The 15,645-nt window shown below is 42.3% G+C and overlaps 1 protein-coding gene across 15 annotated transcripts in view; it reads left to right on the plus strand.

Annotated features, from left to right (window-relative positions):
- Positions 1-15,645, plus strand: part of RERE (arginine-glutamic acid dipeptide repeats) — a 504,717-nt gene that overhangs the window by 324,847 nt on the left and 164,225 nt on the right. For all 15 annotated transcript variants that reach the window (XM_067472974.1, XM_067472980.1, XM_067472981.1 and 12 more), the window contains 3 exons: positions 6,390-6,438; positions 10,127-10,251; positions 11,443-11,542. In XM_067472974.1, the coding sequence (XP_067329075.1) occupies positions 6,390-6,438; positions 10,127-10,251; positions 11,443-11,542 (274 nt within the window). The remainder of the gene's footprint in view (positions 1-6,389; positions 6,439-10,126; positions 10,252-11,442; positions 11,543-15,645) is intronic.

Genomic DNA, 15,645 nt, shown 5'->3' on the forward strand with positions numbered 1-15,645 from the left:
AATAATAATAATAATAACAAAGCCAGCGGACCTGACGGGATCCCTGCTGAAGTAAAGTGTAATAATAATAGTGAGCAATTTCCCTTTCAACAAACATGCACACACCTCTATATATACGCCTTTTCCATTTACGTCTACACTTAATTTACTAATAAGCTGCGTTCTCCTTACAAGGATATACCTTACTATGAAAAACTATGAACTCTCTCCAGTATTCACTTTAGGGATATTTTCTCTGCTGCACACAGAAAAAGCCGATGTGTTGTTTCACGTTTATGACACTACTTAGGACATGTTCTTCTTTGGACAGGGATGGTGTAGTAATATAGTAATAATATAATATAATGTAACATGTATTACTAATATTGTGCTATGCTAATAAAATAATATATTGTATGTACATATAATATTGATCATAATATTGCAATACAGTATAATACTAATACTAATAATACAATATAATAATTGCATATTATATATTACATGTAATATTACTAATAATCATAGAATCGTAGAGTTGGAAGAGACCTCATGGGCCATCCAGTCCAAGAAACAGGAAAATTGCATTCAAAACACCCCCGACAGATAGCCCTGCAGCCTCTGTTTAAAAGTTTCCAAAAAAGGAGCCTCCGGAGCAGAGAGTTCCACTGCTGAACAGCTCTCACAGTCAGGAAGTTCTTCCCAATGTTCATAGATTTCATTTGACTCTTTGTTCTTGCCTTCCTTGGTATCTGATGAATTATATCAGATTTATTGTCGAAGGCTTTGATGACTGGAATCACTGGGTTGTTGTAGGTTTTTTGCGCTGTATGACCATGTTCTAGAAGCATTCTCTCCTGATGTTTCGCCCGCATCTATGGCATACATCCTCAGAGGTTGTGAGGTCTCATCTGATTATTTTTCTGTGGATTACTTTTTACTGCTTTGGCTACATATACTCCTAAATAAACTGCTTGCTGGTTTTACCCAGCTGGTGTTGAAAGTCAGAGCTGATCCTTCTCTTGGGTGCAACACTCAAGTCTTAATGTTCAGGTGGAACACTACGTATCTTGACCAGGGTTAGACTCCTTCCTTGGCAATGGAAACCCACTCTCTCAGCTTCAGAGGAAGGCATAGGGAAGACCCATATAGGTCCGTCATGAATCGGCTACATATATTCCTAAATAAACTGCTTGCTGATTTTACCCAGCTGGTGTTGAAAGTCAGAGGTGATCCTGCTCTTGGGTGCAACACTCAAGTCCTAATGTTCAGGTGGAACACTACGTATCTTGACCAGGGTTAGACTCTTTCCTTGGCAATGGAAACCCACTCTCTCAGCTTCAGAGGAAGGCATAGGGAAGACCCATATAGGTCCGCCATGAATCGGCTACATATATTCCTAAATAAACTGCTTGCTGGTTTTACCTAGCTGGTGTGGTGTTGAAAGTCAAGAGGTGATCCTTCTCTTGGGTGCAACACTCAAGTCTTAATGTTCAGGTGGAACACTACGTATCTTGACCAGGGTTAGACTTCTTCCTTGGCAATGGAAACCCACTCTCTCAGCTTCAGAGGAAGGCATAGGGAAGACCCATATAGGTCCGCCATGAATTGGCTACATATATCCCTAAATAAACTGCTTGCTGATTTTACCCAGCTGGTGTTGAAAGTCAGAGCCGATCCTGCTCTTGGGTGCAACATTCAAGTCTTAATGTTCAGGTGGAACACTACGTATCTTGACCAGGGTTGACTCCTTCCTTGGCAATGGAAACCCACTCTCTCAGCTTCAGAGGAAGGCATAGGGAAGACCCATATAGGTCCGTCATGAATCGGCTACATATATTCCTAAATAAACTGTTTGCTGATTTTACCCAGCTGGTGTGGTGTTGAAAGTCAAGAGGTGATCCTGCTCTTGGGTGCAACACTCAAGTCCTAATGTTCAGGTGGAACACTACGTATCTTGACCAGGGTTAGACTCCCTCCTTGGTAATGGAAACCCACTCTCTCAGCTTCAGAGGAAGGCATAGGGAAGACCCATATAGGTCCGCCATGAATTGGCTACATATATTCCTAAATAAACTGCTTGCTGATTTTACCCAGCTGGTGTGGTGTTGAAAGTCAGAGCTGATCCTGCTCTTGGGTACAACATTCAAGTCTTAATGTTCAGGTGGAACACTACGTATCTTGACCAGGGTTGACTCCTTCATTGGCAATGGAAACCCACTCTCTCAGCTTCAGAGGAAGGCATAGGGAAGACCCATATAGGTCCGCCATGAATTGGCTACATATATTCCTAAATAAACTGCTTGCTGATTTTACCCAGCTGGTGTGGTGTTGAAAGTCAAGAGGTGATCCTGCTCTTGGGTGCAACACTCAAGTCCTAATGTTCAGGTGGAACACTACGTATCTTGACCAGGGTTAGACTCCTTCTTTGGCAATGGAAACCCACTCTCTCAGCTTCAGAGGAAGGCATAGGGAAGACCCATATAGGTCCGCCATGAATTGGCTACATATATTCCTAAATAAACTGCTTGCTGATTTTACCCAGCTGGTGTGGTGTTGAAAGTCAGAGCTGATCCTGCTCTTGGGTACAACATTCAAGTCTTAATGTTCAGGTGGAACACTACGTATCTTGACCAGGGTTGACTCCTTCATTGGCAATGGAAACCCACTCTCTCAGCTTCAGAGGAAGGCATAGGGAAGACCCATATAGGTCCGCCATGAATTGGCTACATATATTCCTAAATAAACTGCTTGCTGATTTTACCCAGCTGGTGTGGTGTTGAAAGTCAAGAGGTGATCCTGCTCTTGGGTGCAACACTCAAGTCCTAATGTTCAGGTGGAACACTACGTATCTTGACCAGGGTTAGACTCCCTCCTTGGCAATGGAAACCCACTCTCTCAGCTTCAGAGGAAGGCATAGGGAAGATCAATATAGGTCCGCCATGAATTGGCTACATATATTCCTAAATAAACTGCTTGCTGATTTTACCCAGCTGGTGTGGTGTTGAAAGTCAAGAGGTGATCCTGCTCTTGGGTGCAACACTCAAGTCCTAATGTTCAGGTGGAACACTACGTATCTTGACCAGGGTTAGATTCCCTCCTTGGTAATGGAAACCCACTCTCTCAGCTTTAGAGGAAGGCATAGGGAAGACCCCTAAAGGTCCGTCATGAATCGGAAAGGTCTCGAAGGCACTCAGGTTGGAAATGGGTGAGGTGGTGTCCTCTCCCCTCCAAGTAATTTCAGTAATGGCTTGGGTTGCCTTGTTTTACTATGAGAGAGACACGAGAGATGCTTTTGGAGATACAATGGGCTCTAATCCCGAGAGCCACCAATCTGACCCCTTCTTGGTCGCCTTTATCTGCTTCCCAGCGGTGGTGACCCTCTGGGCAAGACCTCAAAGTGGGGACGGTCCTTCCCCTCTCCTCTGGGCAGGGATGAGAGAGCTCGGTGGCACCTTGGCAAAGGGGCGGGTGGACGGCGCACTCCTTCCTTTTTGATATTCACTCGCAGGCTTCCCGTTCCTTTCTGTCCACTCGCTGTTTATTCGATAGACTACAACGTTTCCATGGCAACAGGTTACTTTTCAAAGGAGGAACATCTTGTCATTATATTTAATCCGCTGCGGCTGAAGAGGGACTGAAATATTAAGTTGTTGTTGCCATGGAGACCACTTTGTTGCATCGCTTTCCTTTGGTGTCAGATTTCATAAACGGGGCTGGCTTCTCTCGCCGTCCTCTTAGGCTCATCCCCCCCCCCTTTCTTTCGCTCCCCGCTTCCCTTCACAGAATCAGCAGCCCTGTTCTTTCTCCAGCAAATTATTATTTTTTCCTTAACACTAGTACCTCAAAGGGACATCTTCAGTTATAGTAGCAAGACCAGCTCTCTTCCTTGCTTGGGGTGGAGGGGGGGTATCAGATACTATATATTCCTTTCAAGTTAAAGGTGCCCCATAAGATTTCCTTTCCCTTCTACTCTTAATTTAAACACACACACCTTTATATAAAAGCCTTTTCCCTTCCCTTCTAGAGTTAATTTACTAATTAGCTGCATTCTCCTTACCAGGATCAGAACATGTCATCAGCCTAAAAAAAAATAATAATAACAAAGCCAGCGGACCTGACAGGATCCCTGCTGAAGTAAAGTGGAATAATAATAATAATAATAATAATAATAATAATGAGCATTTTCCCATTCAACAAACACGCACACACCTCTATATATAAGCCTTTTCCATTTCCTTCTACACTTAATTCACTAATAAGCTGCGTTCTCCTTACCAGGATCAGAAAATGCCATCAGCCAACAATAAAATAACAAAGCCAGTGGACCTGATGGGATCCCTGCTGAAGTAAATTGGAATAATAATAATAATAATAATAATAATGTGCATTTCCCATTGAACAAACACACACACCTCTATATAAAAAAATCTTTTACCTTCCCTTCTACACTTAATTTACTAATAACTTGCATTCTCCTTACCAGGATCAGAAAATGCCATCAGCCAACAAATAATCATAATAATAATAACAAAGCCAGCGGACCTGACGGGATCCCTGCTGAAGTAAATTGGAATAATAATAATAATAATAATGTGCATTTCCCATTGAACAAACACACACACCTTTATATAAAAGCCCTTTCCCTTCCCTTTTAGCTTTAATTTACTAATTAGCTGCATTCTCCTTACCAGGATCAGAAAATGTCATCAGCCAACAAAAAAATAATAATAATAACAAAGCCAGCGGACCTGATGGGATCACTGCTGAAGTAAAGTGTAATAATAATAATAATAATAATAGTGTGCATTTTCCCATTCAACAAATACATACACCTCTATATATAAAAGTCTTTTACCTTCCCTTCTACACTTAATTTACTAATAACTTGCGTTCTTCTTACCAGGATCAGAAAATGCCATCAGCCAACAAAAAAATAATAATAATAACAAAGCCAGCGGACCTGACGGGATCCCTGCTGAAGTAAATTGGAATAATAATAATAATAATAATGTGCATTTTCCCATTGAGCAAACACACACACCTTTATATAAAAGCCTTTTCCCTTCCCTTCTAGAGTTAATTTACTAATTAGCTGCATTCTCCTTACCAGGATCAGAAAATGTCATCAGCCTAAAAAAAAATAATAATAACAAAGCCAGCGGACCTGACAGGATCCCTGCTGAAGTAAAGTGGAATAATAATAATAATAGTGAGCATTTTCCCATTCAACAAACATGCACACACCTCTATATATAAGCCTTTTCCATTTCCTTCTACACTTAATTTACTAATAAGCTGCGTTCTCCTCAGCAGAATCAGCAAATGCCATCAGCCAACAAAATAATAATAATAATAATAATAATAATAACAACAACAACAACAACAACAACAACAACAAAGCCAGCGGACCTGACGGGATCCCTGCTGAAGTAAAGCGGAATAATAATAATAATAATAATAATAATAATCGTGAGCATTTTCCCATTCAACAAACATGCACACAACTCTATATATAAGCCTTTTCCATTTCCTTCTACACTTAATTTATTAATAAGCTGCGTTCTCCTTACCAGGATCAGAAAATGCCATCAGCCAACATAAAAATAACAAAGCCAGTGGACCTGATGGGATCCCTGCTGAAATAAAGTAGAATAATAATGATAATAATGTGCATTTTCCCATTCAGCAAACACATACGCACCTCTCTATATAAAAGTCAAAGTATGTCTGTCTATTACATACCACTTCATTGCTAGGTGAAGTGGCCCTTGACGATGTCACTAGATTGGAGGCGAAGCATTGGCTGTTGCTAGGTGTAGTGTCCCTCTGTGATGTCACTGGGAAAGAAAGATGGCTTGTGTATTAGTGGAAGGAAGGAAGGAAGGAAGGAAGGAAGGAAGGAAGGAGTGAACCACAAAGAGAGCCATGTGGCCATGGAGGCAATTGACTCTTGGAAAGGCCTCGGACTTCAGCTTCTGGATTTGTGGTTTTAATGTTTTATATTAATATGTTTTAATCTATGTTCAAATATCTAGATGTTGTTTCTCCATTTAATGCGGTTTAATTTAATGTATAGTTAGATGTTACAGTTGCTTTTATACTAGGTTTGTAATGTATTGTAAGGCATTGAATCAGGTAAGGTTTCATACTAAGGCCTGTAAACACTGAGGCCTACCTCACACTGAGGCCTTCTCACACACTGAGGGCTCTCTCAGACTGACACCTTTAGTTGCTCTGGGGAGAAAAGCGGTATATAAATGAAGTAAGTAAATAAATAATAGTCTAGATGAACACAGTACTTTTTTTCCCCTGGCTGTGCTATGATATGACTGTTCATGTTCACATGTTACGAGATATGACAACATGAGAATGTTATTGATTTTATTTTCTGTATTTTTCTATTACAGGAGGTTGAACAGCACGCAGGGTGAAATCCGGGTTGGCCCTAGCCATCAGGTAAGATTTCCATACATATTGACCATCAAGCGGTGACTACTACTTCTTGGTGAAAGGTTACAAGACCTATCTAAATCTTGTCACATGCAAATGCTATGGTTCAATAATAATAATAATAATAATAATAATAATAATAATAATAATAATAATTTCCCACAAGAAGCCCATATGTGTATCCAATAATAATAATAATAATAATAATAATAATAATAATAATTTTATTATTTAGGCACCCCTAACAGATGGCCATCCATAATAATAATAATAATAATAATAATCATAATCATAATCATAAGAAGAAGAAGAAGAAGAAGAAGAAGAAGAAGAAGAGTTGGAAGAGATGACATGGGCCATCTAGTCCAAACCCCTGACATACAGGAAAAGCACAAAGTAGCTTTTTACACGCAGCAGCTTTTGTACTGAAGCTTCACGCATGAGGGCCCTCAACTTGGGGCTTCTCTGAGCCTACTCACACTGATGCCTACTAACACTGAAGCCTACCTAACAGTTATGCCTTCTCTCACACTGAGGGCTCTCTCAAAGTGACACCTTTCTCCCACTGAGATGAACTAACACTGGGGCCTTCTCATACTGAGGCCTTCTCACACACTGAGGGCTCTCTCAGACTGACACTTTTCTCCCAGTCAGGCGAATTAACACTAAAGCCTACAGCCCACAGAGGCCTTTCTCCCACTGAAGCTTCTCACACACTGAGGGCTCTCTCAGACTGATACCTTTTTCCCACTGAGGTGAAATAACACTGAGGATACCTCACACTGAGATCTTTCTCTCACTGAGGTCTTCTCATACACTGAGGGCTCTCTTAGACTGACACCACTGAGGCGAACTAATACTGAAGCATTCTCATACTGAGGTCTATTAACACACTGAGACCCTTCTCCCACTGAGGGCTCTCTCAGAATGATACCTTTTTCCCACTGAAGCGAACTAACACCGATACCTTCTCATACTAACAGTGAGGCCTACCTCACACAGATCTTTCTCTCACTGAAGTCTTCTCATACACTGAGGGCTCTCTTAGACTGACACCACTGAGGCGAACTAATACTGAGGCATTCTCATACTGAGGTCTGTTAACACACTGAGACCCTTCTCCCACTGAGGCCTCACACACTGAGGGCTCTCTCAGAATGATACCTTTTTCCCACTGAGGCGAATGAACACTGATGCCTTCTCATACTAACACTGAGGCCTACCTCACACTGAGATCTTTCTCTCACTGAGGGCTTCTCATACACTGAGGGCTCTCTTAGGCTGACATCTTTCTCCAACTGAGGCAAACTAATACTGAGGCCTTCTCATATTGAGCCCTATTAACCCACTAAGACCCTTCTCCCACAGAGAACTCTAACAGACTGAGGGCTTCTGCGGACTCCCTCAGACTGATGCCTCTCTCACACTGAGGCAAACTAAGCTTCTCACACCAGGTCTTCTCATACTGAGGTCTACTAACACTGAGGCCTACCTCCCACTGAGGCCTCCCTACCACTGAGGCCTACTAAGCTACAGGCACACTTGCTTATATAGAACTGCAGCTTTTGCTAAGGCATTGCATCCATTTAACCCTTTCAGTGCTTGACTCACATTTTTGTACTTTAAAATACTTACTTAATTTTAATATTTCTGAGAGGATGCAACTGGTGTTTCAGCCAAAGCTGTTAGTAAACACTCCTGGTGGTTGCATCTACCTAGCCGTGCCCTCTTCTTGCAGCGTGGGAGGCTTTAACATGCACACGAAGCAACCGAACATGCAAAAACATTTTGGGAGTGCCAGGTGGTAGTATTTATCATGTCCCAATCCCTTCCCTTTACCACCGCTCTCTTCAAATCCTGCAGTGGTCCCCTAGGAAAAAATATCTTTTTCCTCCCCTAAAGGCTTAAGTTGCTGTTTGTGCAGCATTATGAGCCTGCTTTTTGGTACGAACTCCCTGGAGTCTGGTATCGTGGGAAGCTTACTTGCTGCGCAGATTAATCCCTTCCCTTTGCCTTAGATGGCTTAATTTCTTCTTTTGCATATTTCACAAAATACAAAGACGTTTTTTGGACCCTTGGGGATGTAGATCAAGGGTATTTTTTACACCTTTACTCCTTCTGAGGCGAACTAACACTGAGGCCTTCTCATACTGAGGCCTACTAACACTGAGGCCCTTCTCCTACAGAGAACTCTAACAGTCAGGATTTCCTGAGTGGAAACTTGACTGTTCAAATGGCCATTAACTGAGGATAACAAAACCGTTTCAGCATTTTCTCCATTTCTTCGCATTGCAGCTTCAAGCCTGACTGCTTCCTGCCTGGGGGAATCCTTTATTAGGAGATGTTCCACGCATGAAACAATCAGGGCCATCTAACACCTTTAAAAGAGGCCTTCACCAAAGTATCTCACACCAAGCCTTCTCACATTCTGAGGCCTTTCTCCCGCCTACTTCACACAAAGGCTTCTCTCACAAACTAAGGCAGTGTTTCTCAACCTGGGGGTTGGGACCCCTGGAGGGGTCGTGGGGGGGGGGTGTCAGAGGGGTCACCAAAGACAATCAGAAAACAGTATTTTCTGTTGGTCGTGGGGGTTCTATGTGGAAAGTTTGGCCCAATTCTATCGTTGGTGGGGTTCAGGATGCTCTTTGATTGTAGATGAACTATAAATCCCAGCAACTACAACTCCCAAATGCCAATTTCTATTTTCTTCAAACAACACCAGTGTTCACATTTGGGCATATTGAGTATTTGTGCCAAGTTTGGTTCAGATCCATCATTGTTTGAGTCCAAAGTTCTCTCTGGATTTAGGAGAACTACAACTCCAAAACTCAAGGTCAATGCCCACCAAACACTTCCAGGATTTTCTGTTGGTTATGGGAGTTCTGTGTGCCAAGTTTGGTTCAATTTCATTGCTGGTGGAGTTTGACTGTGGGAGAACTATAAATCCCAGCAACTATAACTCCCAAATGACAAAATCAATCATCTCCCAACCCCACCAGTATTCAGATTTGGGCGTATTGGATATTTGTGCCAAATTTGATCCAGTGAATGAAAATACATCCTGCCTACATTAGCAAAATTACTGTTATGAAGTAGCAACGGAAATAATGTTGTGGTTGGGGGTCACCACAACATGAGGAACTGTATTAAGGGGTCGCGGCATTTGGAAGGTTGAGAAAGACTAAGGCCTATCTCACACTGTGAGGCCTTCTCACAGACTGAGACCTTTCTCCCACTGAGGCAAACTTAACACTGAGGGAAACTAAGCTTCTCACACCAGGTATTCTGTCTATTAGTAATACATCGATTCTGGCCATGGAAACCTTCAGTGTGTTTGTCTGTTTATTTTTTAAATAGCGATATGTCAAATCAGAAACTGTGCCACCATTTCTGAAGTTTGGCCTTGAAGGCATGTTCGTATGACCAAGATCCTATTCAATAGTAGCGTTGCATAAATCCACGCCAATGCCAGTTACACAAGTTGTGCAGCCTGGTGAAAGGAATTTAGGACTATGGCATGAAGATGTATTCAATAATAATAATAATTAATAAAGTTGCCAAAACATATATTCTCCCTTGAAACCTCTTAGTTTGAAATATGTACTCAGATGCAAAAACAAAGCCTTCTTTTAAAAGTAACATATAGTAGTAGTAGTAGTAGTAGTAGTAGTAGTAATAACAACTTTATTTCCAGGCCAAGCTTCCAGAGCTGCAGCCATTCCCTTCGGGAGACGGAGACACCGTGACGCAGCACGAAGAGCTGGTATGGATGCCGGGCGTCAACGACTGCGACCTGCTCATGTACTTGAGGGCAGCCCGGTAAGGTGACACTCATCCATTGCCCACTTAAAAAAAAATAGTGTGGAGTTGCTGCATCAGCTCCTATGTAGGGATTCCACCTCCAAAGTCCATATTCACCCCTCACTCGGTTATGTCTTTGGGTTAAATCAGTGGTTCCCAACCTGTGGTAGACACCCGGTGGTCTACAAGTCCGTGGCGTCACCGTTACTATATCATTGCGACAAAAGAGTCTGGTCTCACAAAAACCCCTTATAGTCAAGTGGTACCTGGTCTGAGTGGTCCCTGGTGTAAGTGGTCCTTGGTCTGAGTGGCCCCTGGTCTGAGTGGTCCCTGGTCTGAGTGGTCCCTGGTCTGAGTGGTCCCTAGTCAAAGTAATGCATGGTCAGAGTGGTCCCTGGTCAAAGTGGTCCCTGGTCAGAGTGGTCCCTAGTCAAGTTGTCCCTGGTCTGAGTGGTCCCTAGTCTAAGTGGTCCCTAGTCTGAGTGGTCCCTGGTCAAAGAGGTCCCTGGTCTAAGTGGTCCCTGTTGTAAGTGGTCGCTGGTGTAAGTGGTCCCTGGTAAAAGTGGTCCCTGGTCTAAGTGGTCCCTTGTCTAAATAGTCCCTGATCTGAGTGGTCCCTGGTCTAAGTGGTCCCTGGTCTGAGTGGTCCCTGGTCTGAGTGGTCTCTGGTTTGAGTGGTCTGTGGTCTGAGTGGTCCCTGGTCTGAGTGGTCCCTGGTTTGAGTGGTCCCTGGTGTAAGTGGTTCCTGGTCTGAGTGGTCCCTGGTCTGCGTGGTCCGTGGTCTGAGTGGTCCGTGGTCTGAGTGGTTCCTGGTCTGAGTGGTCCCTGGTCTGAGTGGTCCCTAATCTGATCTGGTTTAGGTGGTCCCTGGTGTAAGTGGTCCCTGGTCTGAGTGGTCTCTTGTCTAAATAGTCCCTGGTCTAAGTGGTCCCTGATCTGAGTGGTCCCTGGTCTGAGTGGTCCCTTGTCTAAATAGTCCCTGGTCTAAGTGGTCCCTGGTCAAAGAGGTCCCTGGTCAAAGAGGTCCCTGGTCTGAGTGGTCCCTGGTCTGAGTGGTCCCTGGTCAAAAAAAGGTAAGGAATCACTGGGTTAAATGTTCTTATGGACATAAATAGTCAACTATTTCTGTTAGTGAGGAGCAGAAGTGTTTTGCCCCTTCAAACTGTTAACAAATACTAATGTACGTTTTTCTCTTCCAACCTTTCAAAGGAGCATGGCGGCGTTTGCAGGGATGTGTGATGGCGGATCCACAGAAGACGGGTGCGTGGCGGCCTCCCGGGATGACACTACTCTCAATGCACTCAACACAGTAAGTCCCCCATTGCTAGTAACCCTGCACTTCCTGGCTACTGCAGCCACAACTTGAGTTACCTTGACAGGACTCTGGTTCTCCAGATCGCAGCATCTTGGTTTCTCAAAATACAGGAATTGGCAGTTTCCATTCTTGGCTTTGAATGTGTTAACCAGTCATATAAAGGAGTGAGGTGCTTGATGCATCATGACAGCATCTTGTCCGCCTAAGGGAATAATAATAATAATAATAATAATAATAATATGCCAACTTACTTGGATCTGCACTCATCATTCAAAAATACATCACACAGTCCTAGATGCTTGGGAAGTGTTCAACTTGTTCTATATACTTCCTTCTTTGCTTCCACGCTGGGCTTCTTTCTCATGCATATAAAGAGCTTTGCTCTCACAGAGCCTCTTCTCACACCGAATTTACACAGGAGCTTCACACAGTAGGTTTACACACAGCAGCCTTCACACACTGGGGCCTTCCCACACCGAAGCTTCTCACACACTGAGGCCTTTCTCCCACTTAGGCCTTCTCACACACAGAGAGCTCTCTCTGACTGACACCTTTCTCCCACTGAGGCTGATCTTTCTCCCACTGAGTCCTTTCTCCCACTGAGACTTTCTCAGACTGAGGCAAACTAACACTGAGGTCCTCTCATACTGAGGCCTACTAACACACTGAGGCCCTTCTCCCACAGAGTACTCTCACAGACTGAGGGCTACTAACACTGAGGGCTACCACAAACTGACGCCTCTCACACTGAGGCAAACTAACACTGAGGCCTACTAAGTTACAGGCACACCTGCTTATATAGAACTGCAGTTTTTGCTGAGTCACTGCATCCATTTAACCCTTTCAGTACTTGACTTGCATTTTTGTAATTAAAAATACCTAGTTAACTTTTAATATTTCTGAGAGGATGCAACTAGTTTTTCAGCCAAAGCTGTTAGTAAACACCCCTGGTAGTTGCATCTACCTAGCCCTGCCCTCTTCTTGCAGCATGGGAGGCTTTAATATGCACACGAAGCAACTGAACATGCAAAACCATTTTGAAAGTGCCAGGTTGTAGTACTTATCATGTCCCAATCCCTTCCTTTTATCACTGCTCTAACTAACACTCACTAACACTGAGGCCTTCTCATTCTGAGGCTTACTAACACTGAGGCCTACCATATATTGAGGCCTTTCTCCCTGGCCATCTCACACTGAGGGCTCTCTCAGACAGGCCTTTCTCCCACTGAGACCTTCTCAGACTGAGGCGAACTAACACTGAGGCCTTCTCATACTGAGGCAAACTAACACTGAGGCCTTCTCATACTGAGGCCAACTAACACATGGAGGCCCTTCTCCCAAAGAGACCTCTCACAGACTGAGGGCTACGAAGCTACAGGCACACCTACTTATATTGAACTACAGCTTTTGCTAAGTCATTGGATCCATTTAACCATTTCTCTTTCTGAGGCCTACTAACACTGGGGCCTTCCTTATTCTGAGGCCTTTCTCCCACTTAGGCCCTCTCACACTGAGGGCTCTCTCAGACTGAGGCCTTTCTCCCACTGAGACTTTCTCAGACTGAGGCGAACTAACACTGAGGGCTACGTTATACTGGGGCCTTTCTCCCACCTAGGCCTTCCACACTGAGGGCTCTCTCAGACTGAGTCCTTTCTCCCACTAAGACCTTCTCAGACTGAGGCAAACTAACACTGAGGCCTACCTTATACTGAGGCCTTTCTCCCACTTAGGCCCTCTCACACTGAGGGCTCTCTCAGACTGAGGCCTTTCTCCCACTGAGACTTTCTCAGACTGAGGCAAACTAACACTGAGGGCTACGTTATACTGGGGCCTTTCTCCCACTGAGGCCCTCTCACACTGAGAGCTCTCTCAGACTGAGTCCTTTCTCCCACTGAGACCTTCTCAGACTGAGGCAAACTAACACTGAGGGCTACGTTATACTGGGGCCTTTCTCCCACCTAGGCCTTCCACACTGAGGGCTCTCTCAGACTGAGTCCTTTCTCCCACTTTCTCAGACTGAGGCAAACTAACACTGAGGCCTACCTTATACTGAGGCCTTTCTCCCACTTAGGCCCTCTCACACTGAGGGCTCTCTCAGACTAAGGCCTTTCTCCCACTGAAACTTTCTCAGACTGAGGCGAACTAACACTGAGGCCATCTCATATAAGGCCAACTAACACTGAGGCCTTCTCACACTGAGGTCAACTAACACACTAATCAATTTAACCCGTTCAGTGCTTGACTTGCATTCTTGTAATTAAAAATACCTAGTTAATTTTTAATATTTCTGGCAACTTGTTAGGAGTAAGCCAGCTGCACGGCTGCATCCTTGAGTCTCTATTTGAATTTCCGTGGAGCCAAATGCAGGACTCGGTCCTCGGTTTCTCTGTGCAATTACCCCTGGTGTCCTCCACTCCTCCCTTGAGGATGGACCGCCGTCTGCTTCTGTGGGCTTTGTGGCTCTTGAGCGTGTTCTGCCACCTCCCACTTGGAGGCTCAGATGTCTCCATGAAGGCTGCTAATCACCAAAGAGCTTTGGGAGTGCAAATTGTCTCCTCCGCCTCTTCGAAAGCACAACAGAGGGATGGGAATCATTCATATCGTAGCTCCTCATCCCTCACCCTCTCCCAGCTTGATGTTGGCAGTGCAGGAATCTTGTGACTAAGCGCCTGGGGAAATACCGCTTGGCCTCCCTTTCGGTTTTGTTTCTTTCCACTTTGTTTCAGTACGTACATGCTCTTCACAAGTGAGGAAGGATATCTGTTCCTTGCAAATTCCACACCAATGGAGAGAGTAAGGAACACTGGGATGTCTGTGGTGGAGGAAACACATGAAGTCTTTTTGTCCTTGTATGAAAGCTTTCACTTGGGTGGTGGGCTGTATGGTGATTGTGGAGGACATTGGAAGGGCTCTTGGACATGTTCATGGCACTCACAATAATACCCTATAATAATAATAATAATAATAATAATAATAATAATATAATAATAATAATAATATATTATATTTTTAATAATAATAATTGGATGGGGGGCCATTGCGGTCTCCTAAATAGTGGAAGCGATAGCTGTTTGTGGAGGCAAGAGCTTGTGTGTGTAAGTGGACACCCCAGCCACACACACATATACCTATTTTCAAATTTATTATGTGTATTAGTATTATATTATATTATAATATTAATATAATATTACAATATTATATCATAATCTATTTTATTATATTATTATAATATATTATAATTATATATTTAATTTGTATTAAATTGTTATATTATATTATATAATATATCATATAATATGATATAATATGATAATATTTTATTATCATATTATATCATTATAATAAAATATAATAAATAAAATTATTATAATAAAATATAATAATAATAAATAATATTAGGATATTATTATAATAATATTGGGGTATTATTATAATAATATTGGGGTATTATAATAATATCCTGATATTATTTATTATAATAATATATAAAATATTATTATAATAAATAGTATTAGGATATTATTATAATACCCTGATATAATAATAATAATAATAATAATAATAATAATAAATATTAGATATTTAATAATAATAATAATATTTATTATAATAATATTAGGGTATTGTTATAATAATAAAATATATAATAAACTATTATTATAATAAATAGTGTTAAAATATTATTATAATATCTTAATATTATTATAATAAATATTATTATAATAAATAAATAAAATAGTATATATTTAATAATAATAATATTTATTATAATAATATTAGGGTATTGTTATAATACTAATAAAATATATAATATAATATTATTATTATTATTATTATAAATAAATAATAAATAATAATAGGAGCCCCGGTGGTGCAGTGGGTGCCGGCAGGACTGAAGACCAATTCGGGGAGAGCACAGATGAGCTCCCTCTATCAGCTCCAGCTCCAGCTCCTCATGCGGGGACATGAAAGAAACCTCCCACAAGGATGGTAAAAACATTAAAAAAGCAACATCTGGGCGTCCCCTGGGCAACGTCCTTGCAGACAACCCATTCTCTCACAGCAGAAGCAACTTACAGTTTCCCAAGTTGCTACTT

This window comes from Anolis sagrei, chromosome 13, assembly GCF_037176765.1.
Source record: "Anolis sagrei isolate rAnoSag1 chromosome 13, rAnoSag1.mat, whole genome shotgun sequence".
Taxonomy (NCBI): domain Eukaryota; kingdom Metazoa; phylum Chordata; class Lepidosauria; order Squamata; family Dactyloidae; genus Anolis; species Anolis sagrei.